Source organism: Cucurbitaria berberidis (genome assembly GCF_010015615.1).
Source record: "Cucurbitaria berberidis CBS 394.84 unplaced genomic scaffold K460scaffold_3, whole genome shotgun sequence".
NCBI classification, from domain to species: domain Eukaryota; kingdom Fungi; phylum Ascomycota; class Dothideomycetes; order Pleosporales; family Cucurbitariaceae; genus Cucurbitaria; species Cucurbitaria berberidis.
This window is the reverse complement of record NW_024468937.1, coordinates 2,932,435-2,950,255: the sequence shown is the minus strand read 5'-3', so window position 1 is coordinate 2,950,255 and position 17,821 is coordinate 2,932,435. Positions and strand designations below refer to the sequence as shown.

At 53.1% G+C, this 17,821-nt stretch overlaps 5 protein-coding genes across 5 annotated transcripts; 3 read left to right on the top strand and 2 right to left on the bottom strand.

Annotated features, from left to right (window-relative positions):
• Window positions 1-184: 184 nt before the first annotated feature.
• On the bottom strand, window positions 185-3,052 carry K460DRAFT_416799 (barren). Its single transcript, XM_040937834.1, has 4 exons — window positions 2,936-3,052; window positions 2,631-2,889; window positions 772-2,583; window positions 185-713 (listed from the first exon to the last, which is right to left on the bottom strand). Exons 1-4 carry the CDS (start codon window positions 2,989-2,991, stop codon window positions 447-449), a joined length of 2,394 nt encoding a protein of 797 aa, XP_040788115.1. The 5' UTR covers window positions 2,992-3,052; the 3' UTR covers window positions 185-446.
• Window positions 3,053-3,572: 520 nt separating this feature from the next.
• Window positions 3,573-6,676, top strand: K460DRAFT_281930 (sodium/calcium exchanger protein-like protein; the record flags this gene model as incomplete). Its single annotated transcript, XM_040928535.1, has 2 exons — window positions 3,573-3,767; window positions 3,815-6,676. 2 exons carry the CDS (start codon window positions 3,573-3,575, stop codon window positions 6,674-6,676), a joined length of 3,057 nt encoding a protein of 1,018 aa, XP_040788114.1.
• A 1,614-nt stretch (window positions 6,677-8,290) lies between these two features.
• On the top strand, window positions 8,291-11,503 carry K460DRAFT_110846 (uncharacterized protein). The gene is made up of 2 exons (XM_040926550.1): window positions 8,291-10,519; window positions 10,571-11,503. The coding sequence occupies exons 1-2, from the start codon at window positions 8,555-8,557 to the stop codon at window positions 11,147-11,149; spliced, it is 2,544 nt and encodes an 847-aa protein (XP_040788113.1). The 5' UTR covers window positions 8,291-8,554; the 3' UTR covers window positions 11,150-11,503.
• A 913-nt stretch (window positions 11,504-12,416) lies between these two features.
• On the top strand, window positions 12,417-13,528 carry K460DRAFT_337876 (PR-1-like protein). The gene is made up of 3 exons (XM_040931028.1): window positions 12,417-12,916; window positions 13,030-13,139; window positions 13,200-13,528. Exons 1-3 carry the CDS (start codon window positions 12,620-12,622, stop codon window positions 13,507-13,509), a joined length of 717 nt encoding a protein of 238 aa, XP_040788112.1. The 5' UTR covers window positions 12,417-12,619; the 3' UTR covers window positions 13,510-13,528.
• A 225-nt stretch (window positions 13,529-13,753) lies between these two features.
• K460DRAFT_312073 (HET-domain-containing protein) lies at window positions 13,754-17,781 on the bottom strand. The gene is made up of 5 exons (XM_040930203.1): window positions 17,472-17,781; window positions 17,176-17,384; window positions 15,408-17,124; window positions 14,541-15,342; window positions 13,754-14,478 (listed from the first exon to the last, which is right to left on the bottom strand). The coding sequence occupies exons 1-5, from the start codon at window positions 17,758-17,760 to the stop codon at window positions 13,758-13,760; spliced, it is 3,738 nt and encodes a 1,245-aa protein (XP_040788111.1). The 5' UTR covers window positions 17,761-17,781; the 3' UTR covers window positions 13,754-13,757.
• Window positions 17,782-17,821: the final 40 nt, after the last annotated feature.

Here is a 17,821-nt window from a genome sequence, read left to right as displayed (position 1 = left end):
AGAAAAACGAACATACGACTTATATACTCATTCAGTAACGTGTGCTACTCAACTCAAGCTTGCAGTGCCATCGGGAGCATCGGCGACAATAAGATTGACCATCTCAATGGCGCATATGGAGCTCATGAGGTCACTAAGAAAAGGGGAATCCAGTCTCAAGAAGCAGTTCGCGGTCAAGGATGTACGGGACACTTGTAAAAATAGTAGTTCTTGATATGTCATAAACTACGTGACGGACGGTAAGACATGCCTCAACAACTCTGTGATGCAGCTCATCACCGTGAACACCACACCCCATCTCAGGCTTCGACGGGAAAAAAAATACCGTTAAGAATTTAGAGTAACGATGCTCAATGCAAATATTCTAGCTCATATACACATCACCGCACATTATAGACCCCAAACGCCAACATGGTATCAAGAAATCATACCCAATCCAAACACATCTACGCATCAATGCCAATATCCAGATCCGCCGTGAAGTCCCTTCGAATAGTAAGGTTCTCAAAGTTCTCCTGATTGTTGATGATCAGGCCCTTCTCGTTAGCTAAATGCAGCACGCAGATGAAGCAGTAGCTAGTTGATATGTCGGCCATGACTTGCTTGGGATACACGGCTTGCAGATTGTTGACCACTTCTGTGAAAGTGAGTGAGCCGTCTACTGCTTTGGCTGATGGGTCTCCGACGGCGTCTGGCGGCGGAGGTGCATTGATCTGAAACGTTGTTAGCTTAATGATGTTGTGTACGACGGGAGTTGATAGCTGTACTAACCCCTTCGAAGCCGATACTGTTCCACAGCTCGTCTTTTAATCTCTTGACATCGACCTTCTTCGCTACTCTGGCGTATTGCACGTACTCAGGCCGGAATCTCCTGCTTTGTGTGACCAATTGCGCCCCGAACGCATCGGCTTGCGAACTGGGTACTGCGCCGTCGATAGGCCGCACTGCTTCTGGTGCTTCTTGAGGCGGTGGCGAAAAGTGGTCGCGGGCATCCGCGAAGTCGTCATCGTCATCGATCGGCCCGCCAGGCAGCGGCAGAGGATCGTCTTGGAAGAAGTCGGCATCGTAATTGCCTTGCACGGCACCGTCTTCTTCAGCAAGTGCGTCTTGCTGATTAGCCCAATAGGCCTCATCAACTTCGCCCTGTACTGGCTGTTCAGGCTGTGGCTGTGCGCGTTTGCCTTCTTTTCGTGAACCCATTCGCGACTTCGGCTTCAAGAAAAGCCTCAACAGCTGTCTTGAGTTGAAGTGCTTATCATCAGGTAGAAGATTCCGTGTCTTCGATTTCCACTGCGCCTTAGGTAATGAAATGGTAGAGTTCGAAGTCGCGGGGATGTACAACATGTCTGCAGCACTCTGGGTCATAGGGGCCGCAAAATCGATCTCGAAGGGCTCCTTCTCCTTTCGCTTCGTTGTCGGTGTAGTCTTTCCAACATCCTTGACTCGCTGAATGCGCCAATGCTCTGGCCCTGCCCAGTTTTTCTTTAGGGCCTGGTCGAAGTAGCTCAAGATGTTCTCTTGCTCTTGATCCCGACCGTGGGTCATAGAAATACCATATTGGGCACTTTCGCTGCCTGTAGCTCCAACTCCAGCCTCACCAGCCTCATCATCTCCCTGACCGAGTCCCATAGTGTGGACACGGATTTGTGGATCTCGAATAGCTTCCCTAGCCCATACTTCACCACCCTCACCGAAACCAGTCTCGGGAGGAAGGTCGAACCCGCCCATGTTGATATCATCGTCATCATCAAAGCCCATTGGGTTGTCGTCGTCGAGAAACACGCCTGAACGATTGCCTGCTTCCTCTTCTGCGTCTTTGTTCTCATCATCTCGCCCGTCCTCTGGACCCCTGAGAAAGGGGAGATCTATGGACCCATTCACGTCCCCAAGATCGAATGTCTTCATGGAAGGGCACACATCCTGCTCGTCGAGGTGAGACAAGTCTGGGAAATACTTTTTCGCAAGTCCGGAGATGTCAATCTCGATTGTATCTGATGGTTGTTGTTCTGAAGCATCATCGCGTTGCTCATGCGCGGGATCCTCAGGCATTGGGGTGGCTCGCGACTCCTCTGCTGCTGTTGCGTCGTTCGCATCGTCGCTGCTATCAAAGACGATTCGTCCTTTCGAGTCGATAGCCAAGTGATTGAGAAGCAGCCCCTTGGCACCTCCCTCGTCAAAGTCAGCGGACGCCTTTTTGAACAACGGGTCTACCGAGAACTCCAATTCCATCTTCTTGTTCTGTAGTTGCGAGAAAGACGTTGCGAGTGTAGCTTCGGCCGACCGCGCAGCCCTCTTCTTGCGCTTCTTTTGGCCATCTTCTCCCTCTTCGCCGTCATCATCCTCGCCCTCTTCTCCGTCATCAGCATCCCCGCGGCGCTTCTTGCTGGCATTCTCTGCGAGACCGCTGAGTAGTTTGCCGGTATCACTGGCAACGCTATCGACTCGACTAGTGTAGATCTTCACACAGCCGTCGAGTGTGCAGCTGGCCTTTTGAAAGTTCACACCGTCGCCCTCCTTCAGTAGGGACATTTCATGGAAATAGTCGATAAGCGCAAAATTCCAGGAGTTGTTCGCGTTGATTTTCTGCCTTGGATTAGCTTCATATCCACAATCCAAGCCGAAATATATACATTGTCCGTCGCCATCTTCATCCACTCCTCGAAGTTGGCTAGGAGAGGCATGACGCGCTTCATGGGCGTCACGGCGCTTCCAGAGACCTCGGGCATGTCATCTTGGTCTTGCGACGGCGTATGTGGGCTGTTCTGTCCGGCCGCGAGGGATATGCGTCTTCGGGCTGGTGTAGCAGATGCTCGCAGAGAGTTGCGCTGGGCTTCTTGGAATGCATGTCGGCGGTTCGCCTTCTCTTGTCGGTCGTCGTTCAGCGGCACTCTACGCCCGATTAGCCCAATAAAAGAGGTGGGATCGCTGGTCCTACTTGATGGGCGTCCTCTGGGGCGACGCCGTAATGCTATATTTGGATGTGCGCGGCATCGTGGTGGGTTGTTGTTCGGCGTTGGCGTGGTCGTCGCAATGTTTGTCAACACACGTTGAGTGGTGGTTCGCGTCAGGGCACCTGCAGGCACGCCACGCGGAGCTGGGTTGCGCTTTCTCCCGGACCCTCGCTCGCCACATCAGTGTGGCGGTGCATTGTGAATGACGAAGCAAGCTTCAGCAAGCTTCAGCAAGCTCGACTCCAGGCTTCCAGGTTCGTGCGAGCGTAGTTTATGAACCTGGTGCGCTCCAGCGCAGGACCCTAATCCTTTGGAATTCAATATCATCATTATCGCAATCTACTCCTGTGTAGTCCTAAGCAGGACTACTAGTGCGGTCAAACGCTCCGCGCTCCGCCGCGCATTTACCGCACCGCCGTCGCAACCACGTCGCAGGATCCCGCCAGAATCGCCCCTCGAAGCATCATTTTATACGCGCAAGAGCTCGGTGGACCGTACCGACTCATTGGCGTTGCACCAACCCCTCGCGGCAACCCTACATAACTGCCGGCGCATTCTCTATACACGCGGACGAGATACCGCACCGGTTGCACTCTACTCGTGCATGAAAATGCCGTAACGATGAACGATCTCTCTATACTGGAAACCGCGCAGAAATGGCGACGCCCTCGATACTCGGCGCGGCCCTTCGCCCTCACAATACTTGCAATCACTCTTATCTCGTTGCTTGCATGGGCGAAAGGGCCGGCGCATAAAGGAAGCCTCTCTGCTGGGAATACGCTGCGCAAGAGGGATGTATCTATGTTAGACGAAGAGGTATGGCAAATTTTCCCACAGCGAAGACGAATACTTACCTTGCCCAGTGTCGACTGGTCCATCAAGCGGCGGATCAATGCGCTTTTGTGCTGGCCAACTGCCCCGACGAGGAAGCGGGTGTCATTTCCTACCTGACGTTCTACTACTGCCGATTACCGCATGCCAAACCCGTGGCATTCGTGATATTGGCGCTCTGGCTCGGCATGCTCTTCAGCACCATTGGAATTGCGGCGAGCGACTTCTTCTGCGTCAACCTCAATACCATTTCGCTCATGTTGGGCATGAGCGAGAGTCTGGCTGGCGTTACGCTGCTTGCGCTCGGAAATGGTAGTCCAGACGTCTTCTCTACTTTTGCGGCATTCCGCACGAATGCTGCGAGTCTGGCTATTGGTGAGTTGATTGGCGCTGCATGCTTCATTACAGCGGTAGTATCGGGCTCTATGGCCTTGATCCGCCCATTCAATGTCGCACGTAGGAGCTTTGTGCGAGATGTTGCATTCTTCCTTATTGCCGCAGCATTCAGCATGGGGTTCATTGCAGATGGCCAGCTTCACTTATGGGAGTCTATCACCATGGTCGCATTTTACATCTTTTACGTCGCATTCGTGGTTGCTTGGCACTGGTGGCTCAATCAGAGGAAGGCCAGGAGACTGAAGGCGGCCGCAATGAGGAGCCAGTACATAATTCCTGGTGACGACGAGGAGGAAATACCAGAGTATCACGACGAGGAGACAACAGCAGGTAGCACAACTCCGGGTCGAGGCATATCCGTGGACGACTTTTCAGCGCTTGAACGCGCAGGTGGAGGGGGCTCTATAGATGAAGATGACAACGAAGAAGAACGCGAACGGTGGATGGGAGAGTTGACCAACAACATGCGCGTTAGTAGGCCAAACATTACGTCTCGACGAAACACCCACACGCCCATCCGGCCCAGCTTGGTAGGAGCATTGGAGTTTAGGGCTGTGCTCTCTTCCCTACAGAAGTCTAGGAACATTCAGTCAATGCCTATCAGCTTACGACGATATTCGGACGACCCGACATACACAACAGCACAGCAACAAGACAACATATCGAGACCATCCGATCCTGCTGCCCGACCTCCTTTCGACGTGGCATCGATTTCATCGGATGCTTCGCCACATGTCATCAGGCCGAACATGGAGATTCAACAAAACATGGGCAATCGAGCAAGGGCCGTTTCAACCAACGACATTGACAATGTCCGGCTTCACCCGAGCACACTGCAAGAAGGTGTTCCAGACATCACTTTTGGGCCAGCAACACCCAATGAGCGCAGTAGACTATTGACTCCCGGTTACGTACCCCCCACACGAACGTCCCCGCCGGCTTCTCAGCATAGCTCACGAGCAACAAGCCCAGCTCCACCAAGAGTCAGACATCCGTCGTATAACAGGCTGGTGCACGGTGTTACACCAGTTCGCCAAGGCACAGCATCACCGAGCCCATTTTCGTCACCGGTGCTGGAACCTGGTGAACGACCCCAACCCCCAAGCCTGAAACTCGCTGTTCCTGATGCAATGTCCCCTACTATACCCTTTCCAGCCTTTAACGAATACCCTTGGTCGGCCCATTCTTCCAGACCTCCAAGCCTCCATGCGCGCTCGCCCAGCGCATCACCTGAGTCTGTGTTCCCCAAAGATCCGTTTGGGTTCCAAAATCAGGCAAGGACACCGAGGTGGTGGCCATCTAGACTTTTGCCAACACCGAATATCCTTCTGTCGACGTTGTTCCCGACATTGACTAATTGGCATGACAAAAGCATCTTCGACAAGGTCCTGGGGGTTGTGGCCAGTCTTCCCGTGTTCCTCCTGACGATTACATTGCCAGTGGTTGAACAGCAAAAGGACGATAATGACGGAGGCCATGCAGAACTTTCCTTGGACTTTGGTCTTCCATCGCCGCGAACGCCTATCAATGGTAGCATGGACTCACACAGCCGTAGTATTTCGATTGTGCTACCACCGGAAAGCTCGGCGGATATGAGCTTGTCAAAGGCGAAGAAGGCCACGTCGGCTCACAAAAGATCACCCAATGGGGGATCTATGAGCACCACTGCCAGTCAGCCACCTGAAGTGTACATCACAAGTGCAGATGCCATTGCCCAGTCACCAGAGCAACTTCCTGCGATACCCTCGCTCTCGGAACCCAAGCAGTGGAACCGGTGGCTCGTAATCGTCCAAATCTTTACGGCCCCCTTCTTCATTGTGCTTATCCTCTGGGCCAATCTCGAGCCTGATAACCCCCGCACACTTCTGCGACACACGCTCTACTCGCTCGTGGGGTCTTTGTGCGTACTTGCTTTTGTTCTTATAACCACAACACCAGACCGCCCACCGCGCTGGCGCTCGTTGCTTTGCTTTCTTGGCTTCGCCGTGGCCATTGCCTGGATCAGCACCATTGCCAATGAGGTTGTCGGCGTTCTTCGCACCCTTGGCGTGGTGCTCAACATGTCGGATGCCATCCTTGGTCTTACCATTTTTGCGGTTGGAAACTCTCTCGGCGATCTGGTGGCAGACATTACTGTTGCGCGCCTTGGGTTCCCAATCATGGCGCTTTCAGCGTGTTTCGGGGGCCCGATGCTGAACATACTATTGGGTATCGGGCTGAGTGGGTGTTATATGACGATTACAACGGGAGAGCACAAGCATGAGAAACACCCTGATCAGCCGGTGCGTTTTAAACCGTATCATATTGCTGTTAGCACCACGTTGGTGATATCGGGGGCCACGCTTCTCTTTACTTTGGCTGGACTATTGGTGGCAGTGCCTATGAGAAGATGGAAGATGGACAAGACGATTGGGTGGGGGTTAGTTGCGGTGTGGAGTATCAGCACGTTCGCCAACGTCCTGGTCGAAGTACTGGGCTACAGCAGCGATGTGAGTTAGCCTGTATTTTTTGTATATAAACTTGGGTATTCCTTCCGTATACCCAGACAGTTTGAGGCGTTCACGTGATAGATGGCTTGTTGTGTAGTCTTTTTACCCCCTTGGCAATGTATATATGATGGGTACAAGCTGGGGGATCCCATGAAACGACGAGGGGCCTCGACAGCGCTACATACATGTTCACCGGTGAGCCCAACGCACCAGAGCCCACTTTAGACCATGCAACTAGAAGAAGCGAGAACGGCACAAGGAAGCTACGACAAAGTCCGAAAAACGCCCACAGCAACATGTCAGTCTGGCCAGGTTCCCGACCCAGAGGAGTGTGTCCTATAAGCAATGGCAATTTGGGCCTATACGTGGCGTGCTATGCTCGTTTGGGCAGAGGCCATCCCCACTCAGGCTCGTTGGGCTGCATGGCGCCTCCCGTCGAGGCTCTTTTTGCTGTGGGTTCCGGCATGGACACATGTGGGTTGGGCTGCGGTTAGGATCAAGGCGGTAAGTGAGGCCACAGTGGGCTCGGGGTGGGACAATGAGAAGAAACCACGTAGCGGTGCTAGGCGGACTGATGCAGCTGACTATGACTCTGAGATTGTGGTTCCGGTGGAAATGGGATTAAATAAGAGGAGAATTGGGCGGTTTGTTGCAGTGGACTTGCGCCTGCATCTTGCATTACATACAGTATCTGCATCGTCATCATCCTCATCTTCCCACCCGGCTCCCGACGCCTCGCTCGTCTTGTTTGCATCTAGCCCACTACTCGCCAGCTAGACTATGTCCGAATCCGTTGCCCAGAATACTACGCATTACCATCTGATTCGGAGAGTTCGGCGGAGGCCCTGAGGCACATTTGCACATTCCACAACCCACCCCATATCCTACTATCCGTACCACATATTTGTAACCTCTCTTCTCCCAATTCCCCCAACACCACGGCAACGCACGCGGTAGTGTGTTAAAGCTCAGTCTGTGTGCAAAAAGCAACGGGCGCCCCACGAAAGTATCATCATCGTCATCGAGCGTCGAGCCCATCCTCGCCTGTGGTTGTGAAGTCTTGTGTGTGTGCGACCACCATCCCCCGCTTCGCTCCAGCATCTTGACCCAGGGTCGGCTTCCGCCTGACAGCCTGCCACACGCACACCCCAACAAGCCCACAGCAGCCAGATAGTCAGTCGTCTTACACGAGGGCACGACAGACACTCTGCTGCCGTCCTATTCTTATCGATTGCGTCCCGTCTGCCTCTGCGTCTCTCTCTCTCTCTCTCTCTCCTCCCACTTCTGCCATCCGCCATCCCGTCTGAGGTTAGACGACACCACTTTCTACCCATCACCATCCATCTTATATTATCCATCCAGTGCCTCTTTGCACATCAACAACAACCTTTCCGCGCGCTCTTATTAGACGCCAATTACGACGCAAGGGAACCCACGGACTAGCCTCTGCCCAGTGCCTGCTTCAGCCGAAGGCTTTCGAGACATTCTGCCGCACCGTCGAATCAGCACCCAGCCCTACCACCAAACCTTTCTACTACTACCCCCCTTTCTTCCCAATCCCAGCGAGCGCGACGCTTTATCATCTAGAGCTCCCGCCCGTATCGCAAATCCCCGCAGCCCATCTCGTGCAGCAGCAGCGTCGGTCGACGTCCTCCTCCCTAGGCAGGCCAGCCGTCTGTTTACAAACACGCCTAGCCGTCGCCCCTAGTCCCTCACTGCATCCCGTCGCTTCTGCCCCGCCGCCGTTGCTGGGACCGGTCAACTACACCCCACCACTCACCGTCACCCTCCCGTCAGCCTTCCCTCTCGACCCTCTAGGGATACCGGACTCGGCCGTTCTCTGGTAGAAGGGGCTCGAGTACGGTACCGCAGACGCCAGCCAGCCTCATGCCGTTAGTCATAGCCCTCCCCCATCGTCGCGCAATGCCCCGTCCCTCGCAGTCTCAGTCGCAGTCTTCACGGCGGTCGCTTTCGCGCCACCCTGTCCACCGCCGCTCTGCTGTTTCCTCGTCTTCGCGCACCACTCGCTCCACAGCCCCGTCCAGCGTTTCCATTTCCCCCTCGCGACACGTAAAAGGCGACACTAACGTCACCATCAGACTCCGTAAAGGAATCACTGTCAACCACACCACGGGCGCCGAGTACTATACCGACGAGGAAGACTCGTCTGGCGTGCAAGTCTCGTCTGGTAGCCAGGGAGACTACACGGACGAATCCGACGAAGAAGAAGAAGAAGAAGACGAGGAAGACGTCGAGGACGACGAGTGGGACTCGTGTGGTGACTACATCGACGAGATCCAGCCCTCAGACTCGGCCTCGCGCCCTCAAGTGAAGCGCCACGTCGTCCCTGCTCCCGCCGCACCACCCCCGCGACCCAAGCCTGCTCATCGCGCCTCCTCGAGACACGCAGTACCCGTCTCAGACCCGCCCTCGCGCCACAGGAGCCGCAGCAGAACCACACTGGAGCCTGAACACCGCCCGCGACGGCGACGGCGCCAATCCGTCCATGCGGATAGCCTCGAAGACCAGGACGACTACCCCTACGCGCCGTCTGCTCGCGGCGCCCCCGCGCCTCCCCCTCCTGGTCACCCCAGTCAAGGCTGGGGTCACATACCGCAGCCCGCTCCCAACGGCTATGCACCCAGCATGATGTCTGACCCTCGCTTCCACGGCTACCCAGGCGGCGCACAGTCGCCCGCAGGCCAATTAGTTCCCTTTGGCCACGAGCCTTTCTACGCTCAGAACCCCTTTTCGCCCAATGGACAGAACCCTTTCACGCAGCCTCCCCCTCCAGGTGCAGGTAGAGACCCCAACAACCCCTACTTCCCGGAGTATCCCCCCGATCATCGTCAAGGCCGCCGCGGTCACCGCAACTCAATGCCACCGGCACCGCAAGGAGAGATGATGCCCTTCTCGCCCATGGGCTACTATCCTCCGTACGGCGCGCCCTATGGCATGCCGGGAATGCCTCCCATGTATCCACCATACGGACACCCGCAGCACCCATCTCCTCCGCCGCAGCACCCTCCGTCGAAGAGGGCTACTCCCAAGCCGCAGCATCACGAGGAGGAACAGCATGCGCCCCCGCCTCCTCCGCCACCAGCACAGACCCCAGCGATGCAGATGCAAGTGCCCATGCAGATGCAGATGCCCATGCCCATGCCCATAATGCCTGCACCACCTCCGCCACCCGATCCAAAAGAAGACGGTATGCTCTCAAAGCTCGAGAGGCTGCTACTCAACAAAGCAGAAGACGACGAAAAGGCAGCAGAGCAAGCTAGGAAGGATGCGGAAGCGGCCAAGTTCGCTCGTCTTGAGAATCTGCTCATCTCCCAGCAAGAAGCCCGCATCGAGAAGGATAAGGCCAAGAAGCAAGCAGCCGAAGATGCTGCAAAAGCCGCAGCGGATGCTAAGAAGGCTGGCGACGAAGACAAGCTCGAGAAGCTCGAGAAGCTTATTCTCGCCCAAAAGGACGAGCAACTGAAGAGGGAGGCGGCAGCAGACGCGGCTCGTGCAGCTGACAAAGCGGCGGCAGACGCAGAGGCCGCCAAGATTGCAGCAGATAAGAAGGCGGCCGCTGAATCAGCTAAGCTTCTACTTGAGGCAGCCCAAAAGGCCCGGGAGGAAGCGGAGAAGAAGGCTGCGGCAGATGCTGAAGAGACGAAGAAGGCACATGAGAAGGCGCTCGCTGAAGCCAAGGCTGCGGCAGATGAGCTCGAGAAGGGCAAGAAGGCCGCGGAAGAAGAGGCAGCGAAGCTGAAGCCATCCGACGCACCCAAGGCGCCGATCAAGTTCAAAGATGCCGTCGGCCGCAAGTTCAGCTTCCCATGGCACTTGTGCAAGTCCTGGAAGGCAAGTATCTCGACTCCGTTTCTTCGAATCTAGCGCTAACAGGACGGTCAGGGCATGGAAGAACTCATCAAGCAAGCCTTCCTGCACGTAGATGTTATTGGCCCCCACGTTCATGAAGGCCACTACGACCTCGTCGGCCCCGACGGCGAGATCATCTTGCCCCAAGTTTGGGAAACCATGGTACAGCCTGACTGGACTATCACGATGCACATGTGGCCAATGCCTGATCCTCCTCCACCACCTCCAGAGCAACCGAAAGATTACGGTATTCCGCCTATTATGCCCGATGCAGCAGCCTTCTTATCGCGCGATCTTCCTCTGGGGAAGAGCAAGAGCAAGAGAGACAAGAGTAGAAAGCGTGAGTCAGTTCACCACCATGCACACGTGGTGCAAGTGCCTCCAATGCCTCCTCCTCCCCCAGGAGCTGCTATGGGAATGCCTCCCCCTCCTCCCCCTCCGCCTGGTGCTCCTGGTGGCGGCGCGCCACCCCCACCACCTGCTGTTGTCGTCATGCCCAGTGGCGGCTCAGGTGGAGGCTCTTCCCGCAAGAAGCCCGCCCCATCACCGTTCTTCAGGTGGGCTGCTGGCGGCAACAATGCGCGCAAGGATTCGAAGAAAAAGAAGACATGAGCGTTGTTCGCACGAGACGTTTCCGCACATGCACATGCACAACATGTCAAATGAATGGCTCTTTGCTGACTTTGACTTGTAGTGCTGGAGGTAGAGTGGGATCAAGCCGACGACGTACGCATCGTAAGAAGATACTGGCCCGTGAACTACCGGTGAAGGCATTACAGTCAATCTACGATTGCTTTGCTGGTGCCGTTAGTAGCTTTTCGCTATCGTTATCGCGCTGCTGTGTCGCTGGTCGATCCCATTCCTTTTTCAGCCTTGCATTGTCGGTCCGTAACGCTGTTTATGCATGCCATGCTTTTGCTTCACGAATTACCGTCTCCGTCAGTAGTAGCTTGAGGTCTTATCTCGGGGCCTCTCTTTTTCTCTTTCTTCCAAGTTCGGCTTTCTTTGTCACTATGTTGCGTCATCTTGTTTTTCTTCCCTGGCATCAATATCCCTTTCCCCCTCCCCACAGGTGTCACGTTTTCAGGTGTTGAGAAAAGACATCTCCTAGGATCCACGAGTCTCCAGAGTTCGGCCCTCTCTAGATCTACGACCTGTTGGTGTTGGGGCATTACCTTTTGGGAAAGTGGAAAAGTTCAGATACCATTGTCATTTTAGCGTCGTACATTTCGTATCGCTTTTGGCTTCTGGACTACCCCTTTGCGTTTGGCGTTGTGTACATTTTTTATTCTATTTCGGACGAACCATGCTTGTATTAGATTAGCCCGCTTGGGGAGTTGGATACAGATGGTACGATGTGTTGTTTGTGGAATACGAGGAGGTGACGAGGGTCATGAGTACACGAATTATGCCTAGAAAGTGGTTCCGCTGTAAGGCCGACGAAGAGAATGAGTAATGATTATGGTGGTTAGCGCTCGATTTGGACTGTTGTTGTCGTAGCATTGCACATTTGATATTCCAGTACTATTACCCAAGATTCTCCCTCTCAACGTATCCCATATATATACTTCTCCACAACCTCTCTCCTGACCCTTTCATCTATGCATTCTGTTGTTGCTGTGCGGATCATCTGAGCGAGTCATGTCTGCCAAGGTCCGCCAGCTACGTCACCAAACCAGGGCCATTCCAAGAATACACAGTCCGCAACATGCTTCGGCGCGATAGCCGTTACCTGACAGCTGCACGGTAAACAAGTACGTCAGTCTTGGCCTGCAGATAGTAGTGCAAATGATTTCCGGAGCAGACATGTTTTTCGAAACATATCTTTCTTCGTTTCAAACTCTCCCGTCAGCGCGTAAGATCCAATCATCCCATCTGAACTTCAACATCACGAAGACGTAACCACACGTTTGAAAACAACGATATAACGACACAAACAACAAGACCATCTTTCGCGGCTTGATCTCTCCTCGTTCAATGCAGTTTGCAATTTTATAACTTTTGTTCCTCGCTCGCTCGCTCGCTTGCCATCGTCGTCCATCGATTTAGCGTTTCCTTACACAGCAAGAAGATACCCCAACCATGCATCAGCAGCAGCAATCCCGTTCCCCAGCGTCGCGTTCATTCAGCACACTCCCATTCTCGCTTCTCCTCCTCTCCCTGCTCCTCCTCTGTTCGCCAACCAGCACATCCGCACAGCCAGTCGGCGAAGACACCGCTACATCAGCAGAATACGCCAAAGACGACGCGTTCCGCGATGCGGTCCTCAATGTAACGAATACGTATCGCGAGCAGCATAATGCCACCAAGTTGGAGTGGAATAAGACGCTGGCGGAGTTTGCGGGGGATTGGAGTGATGATTGCAAATTTAAGCATAGTGTAAGTTTGATTGCGGGATGAGATGAAGATGAAGATGTTGGAATTCGGGCTGGGGGTTGGAGGAGAAACAGTACTCGTACAAGTCAAGAACAGACTTCTAATATCCAGCGCAGGGCGGTCCGTATGGCGAGAACTTGGCTTCTGGGTATCCCAATGCGTCGGCTTCGATCATTGCGTGGGGCCAGGAGCGGACAAAGTATAACTTCCGCAAGGGAGATTTCAGGTACGTTTCTCTTCTACCTCTCTAATATCTTTTCTGAAGAGACCTGACCGTATGCGTTAGTGCCGAAACTGGCCATTTCACCCAGTTGGTCTGGAAGAATACTACGCAAGTGGGCTGCAGTCGGAAGCAATGTAATGGTGGCGAGAAAGACGGCCATGGCGACGCGCCTGGCTGGTATGTCGTGTGCGAGTACTCTCCTGCCGGCAATATGATTGGCTCTTTTGTGGACAATGTGCAGCCGCAGGTGTCTGGTAGCACGGAGAAGTGCCCACAGGGTGCGGTTTGCAGTGCAGCGCATACTTTGAGGGGGAGTGTAGGGGCACTGTGGATTGCTGTGTTGGTGAGCTGTGTAGCAGTGGCGTGGATGTAGAGAATAGAGCATCAGGGCTTGGTGATTTGAATTGTATATATTAAAGTATTTTGTGTACATATGAATAGCAGTTTTCTCGCTTTCAAATTGAGCTTTGATTTCCAGAGTCGTTGGTTTACACGAAGCTCCCGTCCACAACACTCACTCCAATGTTCATTACTTCTTCTCAATTCTACGCTCGCTACCCCTTGTGAAAGTGGTCACGGCTTTCGAACTGAAACTCAGGTCTTGATTTCCATCCTCTCCCTCTAATAAATGCTAGCTGCTTGGATAGTGGCAGCGATGCATCTCCCCGGTAGATACCCCACGCCAACTCTTTCAAACATCTTTGTTCCATTGCGGTTCAATTTAGGCGTTGGAACAACCAGTAAAACATAGTGCCTCTTGTCCTCCAAAGGTATTGATCCTTTCTGGATACCCAGCACTACACACATCAACTTCAGTCCGACCGAAGTTGTAGGAGAGTCAAAGATCAGCGAGTCTTCGCCATTCTTTGCTTTTTCCCGGTCGTAAAACCGAGCTCCAGCACCAAGTGCGATGCTATCTTTCTCCGAGGACGACCACGGCGATTGGACGTCTTCCCATTCCATCTCGCCAAAGTCCATTCTGAGATAGTCTATCCCGCCGGAATAGGCCATCCATGACCAGGAGGGAACAGCTACTCGATCAGCAGGGAAGTCAATGCGAGTTAGACTGGGCGTGTCGTTTCCGCGATGCCAGAGCAGGCTCCGACGCAATGTTCCTTTAGTCTCGCCCTCGTCGAACACACCAAACCCCCCTTGCACTGTCATTGTGCGGAGAAGCCTCTGCTGTAAACCATCAATTGCCGTAGGTCGATCGTATGCCTTGGTAAGGCCAAGCCTTGAATACATCTGATACAACTCTTGATATCGAAGGATTCTCTCGCCTTGAGGGGCAGGGTTGAGAATTTGGGGAAAGTTTGGGTCTCCAAGCAATTTGGCCGACTTACTGAAGGGATCGTTAGTACACACCCTTTGCAAACAAGTGATGAGATGATAGGATGTTCTTACTTGTGCAGTCTCGTCATCGTTTCGCACCGAACATCGTGACCGCACTCCCAATATGTCTGGTGCTCTTCGAAGAAGATGGTTCGCCTGGCTAGGGCATGCTCCTGTAGGACCCAACCACGGCGATGCAGAGCCCCTTCAAGAATGTGCTCCTTGAAGTTATCAATTGTCTGGCAGATGTAAAATGGTGCTTCCCGATCAGTATCACGACGAAGCGCGACGTAATTCCTCTTCTTTCGCGGTTTCAGAAAGCCGGAGGAATGGCCACTTGCGCACGTCGCCGCAATGACACAGTATGCGCCGCTGTAGACTTCTCCCATACGTTTGGATTCGTGTTTAAAGTCTCCGTCATCACCCTGGAGAATGCAAATTGAATCAATCCAAAGATATTGACGCCCAAGTGCTCGCGTAACGGTGACAGCGTCCCTAAATGTAGCTGGTAGCTCTTCAAGTCTCATACCGGCGATATGAGCGGCGAGATTTTGGCGGTTTGTGGAAAAGTGTGGAATAGGTCCCCATTGATGGGAGAGGGCAATCCATTCGCCTTCGTCGTGAGGGCCGCTTTCCCGAAGGTAGACTGTATCATCGCCACTGCTACCTACGTCAATGAGCCGTGTCGGTAAATTTGCTGACGCGTCGCGCGCCGGTTGACTTCCTCGCTCAGCTGGCTTGCATGAAGATGTCCTGTGCGTTTGGTCGCAATCATTGAGCCACCGTCGGATGACTTCAAGGTGCGCCTCACTCCCAACCTTCGGTAGCTCGGCAAAGCCGACTTGTATATCGGTAGCTGCTTGACTGTTGTGATCTTTGGTCACGCCGTTAGTGCATCATATACGTCGGTGCGCATCTGAAGGAGTAGGTTTGACTTACCGGGACTGCGAAAGATTGACAGCACTGGGAGATGAGCGCCGTTCATTTTCAATAAAGAATCCACCCTATCAAACTGAATGGTAGGAAATAAGGTGCCCCAATTAGGCTCACAGGCTTGGTATAGCAGCCAGCACAGATCACACTCCTTCAACTTCGCTCTTGCTTCTAGCTCCATCACGGGATAGGTGATGCTGAAACCTGGGGTCCAGAGTTGGTCTCGGAAGCTAGTGCAATTCGAACAAAGGTTCGAGGAAATTTGTGCTTCAGGCACGACACAGCCATGAGTAGATTTTAGACCTGAAAACAAATCCATGGCAAATGAGTTATCCACCCTGAACTCCCAGTCATCAGGATCCAGCTTAGGGTGCGCGTAGTCCACTAGCCGGCGCTCGGGCTGCCCAAGACCTTTCGAGGCTGTCTTTAACCGTAGAGGTACTTGAGCTGAAGGCGAGTGCCCAATATTCGTAGGTGGTGGCCCAGGCAGTTGGCCTGTGAACCAGTAGTTATCCTCCTCGTCCGCATTCATGATACGATCTAGCCTATCACAGAACTGGTCCGTACGCAATCGTTTTGGCCCTCCAGACCCCACCTTTGGCTTTACAGATGCATGGGCAGACGCCGGTGATGCTGCAGCTGGTTCGACATGCTGATCAGTGTCGACAACATTGATAGAAGGAATTGATATTGGAGATGTGGGGGCCTCGTTGACTTCGCCCTTTTCTGGCCCACGGAACCGGGGTAAAGTAGAAGGGGCTTGATCTTTCTGGAAATTGTTGATGTCGACGGTACCAAACCCCTTTGGGAAATTTACCGCCAGAAGCCCTGTCTGAACAATCTCAAGAAGGTCGCCTAAGGCAGTGGTACCTACCCGGCAGAGTGGTTCTCGAGCTAAATGTGTCATCCAATGTGCGGCAACCGGATGCACCTTAGCTATCTTTTTCCCACCTACGCTACTGGTTTGATAAAATGGTGAGTTGTCGTCACCCGAGTCTGCATTAATACTGTGGTTGAAGCGTTGAAGCTGATCTAAACCGTAAACGAGCCAGATGATGAACTCAAGAGTGATGCAACCCATGGCCCAGATATCACAGAGCCGAGAGCGACGCATGTCAGGCTGAGCGTCGGGCTGGTCCAAATAAACCGACCCTACCTGCTCCGTGGGTATTCCGGTTTCAATCTCGGGAGCCTCGTAGCGTCGAGTTCCGGTATTTGCTGATGTTGGGTGGTGGCGCAACTCAGTGGCCATGAGGTGGTTCTTAGCCTCACCCCAATCGGCAATCTTCAGTATACCAATTCCGTTTCCTTCACGAAACCAAAGGATATTGGCGGGTTTGAGATCTCCATGGCGATAATTTGCGCCGCTATACGCACCCTGGTCGGGTAGAAAATGAGCTGCATATAGTCCTTTCGCGAGCCCGTGAAGCTGCTCGATAACGCTTTTAACCAATGATGCGGTCAGCGATGGTCGAGGTGTTGCATTCCAGAGATCACGAAGGTTTCCTCCGTTTGCCCACTCAAACATTAAGTAATATCCAAGATCGTCTCGTTTACCCCAGCGAAAGGCAGTTATAAAGCGGACAATATGATCCTGGTTGAGCTTGTTCATCATCGCTAAGGCCTTGACCTCAGAATCCCAATGCCTAGCTACTTCCTGTCGGTGCTGCTCATTCTCTAACTTGATCTCCTTGACGGCACAGAATTTTGGGGTTTTGACAATCTGAAAGCTGTTAACGTAAGTCGAATTTTAGGCGTCGGTCGTCTGCCATACCGATTCCGAAGGATCGTTAATATGGTCACTGTGGATCTCATACTTCCAAACGACCCCAAAGGCGCCTTCTCCACTGGCATGCTTTGATATAAAAGGCACTATTTTTTCCCCAAGGTCGTGATTAGGTTTTGTGGTTGAAAATATTGGAACGAGAAACTTCCACTGGGCTTCATGAAAATTGTAAATTGTGGTTCCAGTCCAAAGTCGATCTCGATCACGTATTTTCTTCTTAACATTACTTTCCATACAGGCAAAAGGGTGTTGACGCCATTTCACATCTGGGGATTCATGCGAACGGTCCTCGATAGGTAGCTTGCTGTCATCGAAGTTGTTTTTATAAAACAGTCGCATTGCGTCATACAACGATCTGGATCCTGTGGCACTGAGGGAAGCAGAAGCCGTTGTAGCAAAAACCTTTTTCGCTTTCGTAAGGATAAAATCTACGAGTATTTTTTCTTCCTCGGTTGGTGGAAAGAGATCTAACTCGGCAAGAATTGATTTCCGATTAATGATCATGTCAAGTTTTCCATGTGGTAGGAATTCGAAACGCGGTGTCTTATCGAATGTGCTCTTCACCATGCTCATTCTTAAGACGTATGATAGCTCAGGCGCATCCTCTGGCGGTGAATCATCATCGGCCATTTCG

Bases quoted from the DNA above. Each gene is read 5' to 3' on its own strand.
- K460DRAFT_312073 (XM_040930203.1), bottom strand. From the start codon at position 17,760: ATGAGCATGGTGAAGAGCACATTCGATAAGACACCGCGTTTCGAATTC. The intron at 17,125-17,175 runs GTATGGCAGACG...AACAGCTTTCAG, and splicing joins TTAACGATCCTTCGGAATCG to ATTGTCAAAACCCCAAAATT. The intron at 14,479-14,540 runs GTAAGAACATCC...CGATCCCTTCAG, and splicing joins ACGATGACGAGACTGCACAA to TAAGTCGGCCAAATTGCTTG.
- K460DRAFT_337876 (XM_040931028.1), top strand. From the start codon at position 12,620: ATGCATCAGCAGCAGCAATCCCGTTCCCCAGCGTCGCGTTCATTCAGC. The intron at 12,917-13,029 runs GTAAGTTTGATT...TATCCAGCGCAG, and splicing joins ATTGCAAATTTAAGCATAGT to GGCGGTCCGTATGGCGAGAA. The intron at 13,140-13,199 runs GTACGTTTCTCT...CGTATGCGTTAG, and splicing joins TTCCGCAAGGGAGATTTCAG to TGCCGAAACTGGCCATTTCA.
- K460DRAFT_416799 (XM_040937834.1), bottom strand. From the start codon at position 2,991: ATGCCGCGCACATCCAAATATAGCATTACGGCGTCGCCCCAGAGGACG. The intron at 2,890-2,935 runs GTAGGACCAGCG...AATCGGGCGTAG, and splicing joins CCCCAGAGGACGCCCATCAA to AGTGCCGCTGAACGACGACC. The intron at 2,584-2,630 runs GTATATATTTCG...AATCCAAGGCAG, and splicing joins TGAAGATGGCGACGGACAAT to AAAATCAACGCGAACAACTC.
- K460DRAFT_110846 (XM_040926550.1), top strand. From the start codon at position 8,555: ATGCCGTTAGTCATAGCCCTCCCCCATCGTCGCGCAATGCCCCGTCCC. The intron at 10,520-10,570 runs GCAAGTATCTCG...CAGGACGGTCAG, and splicing joins ACTTGTGCAAGTCCTGGAAG to GGCATGGAAGAACTCATCAA.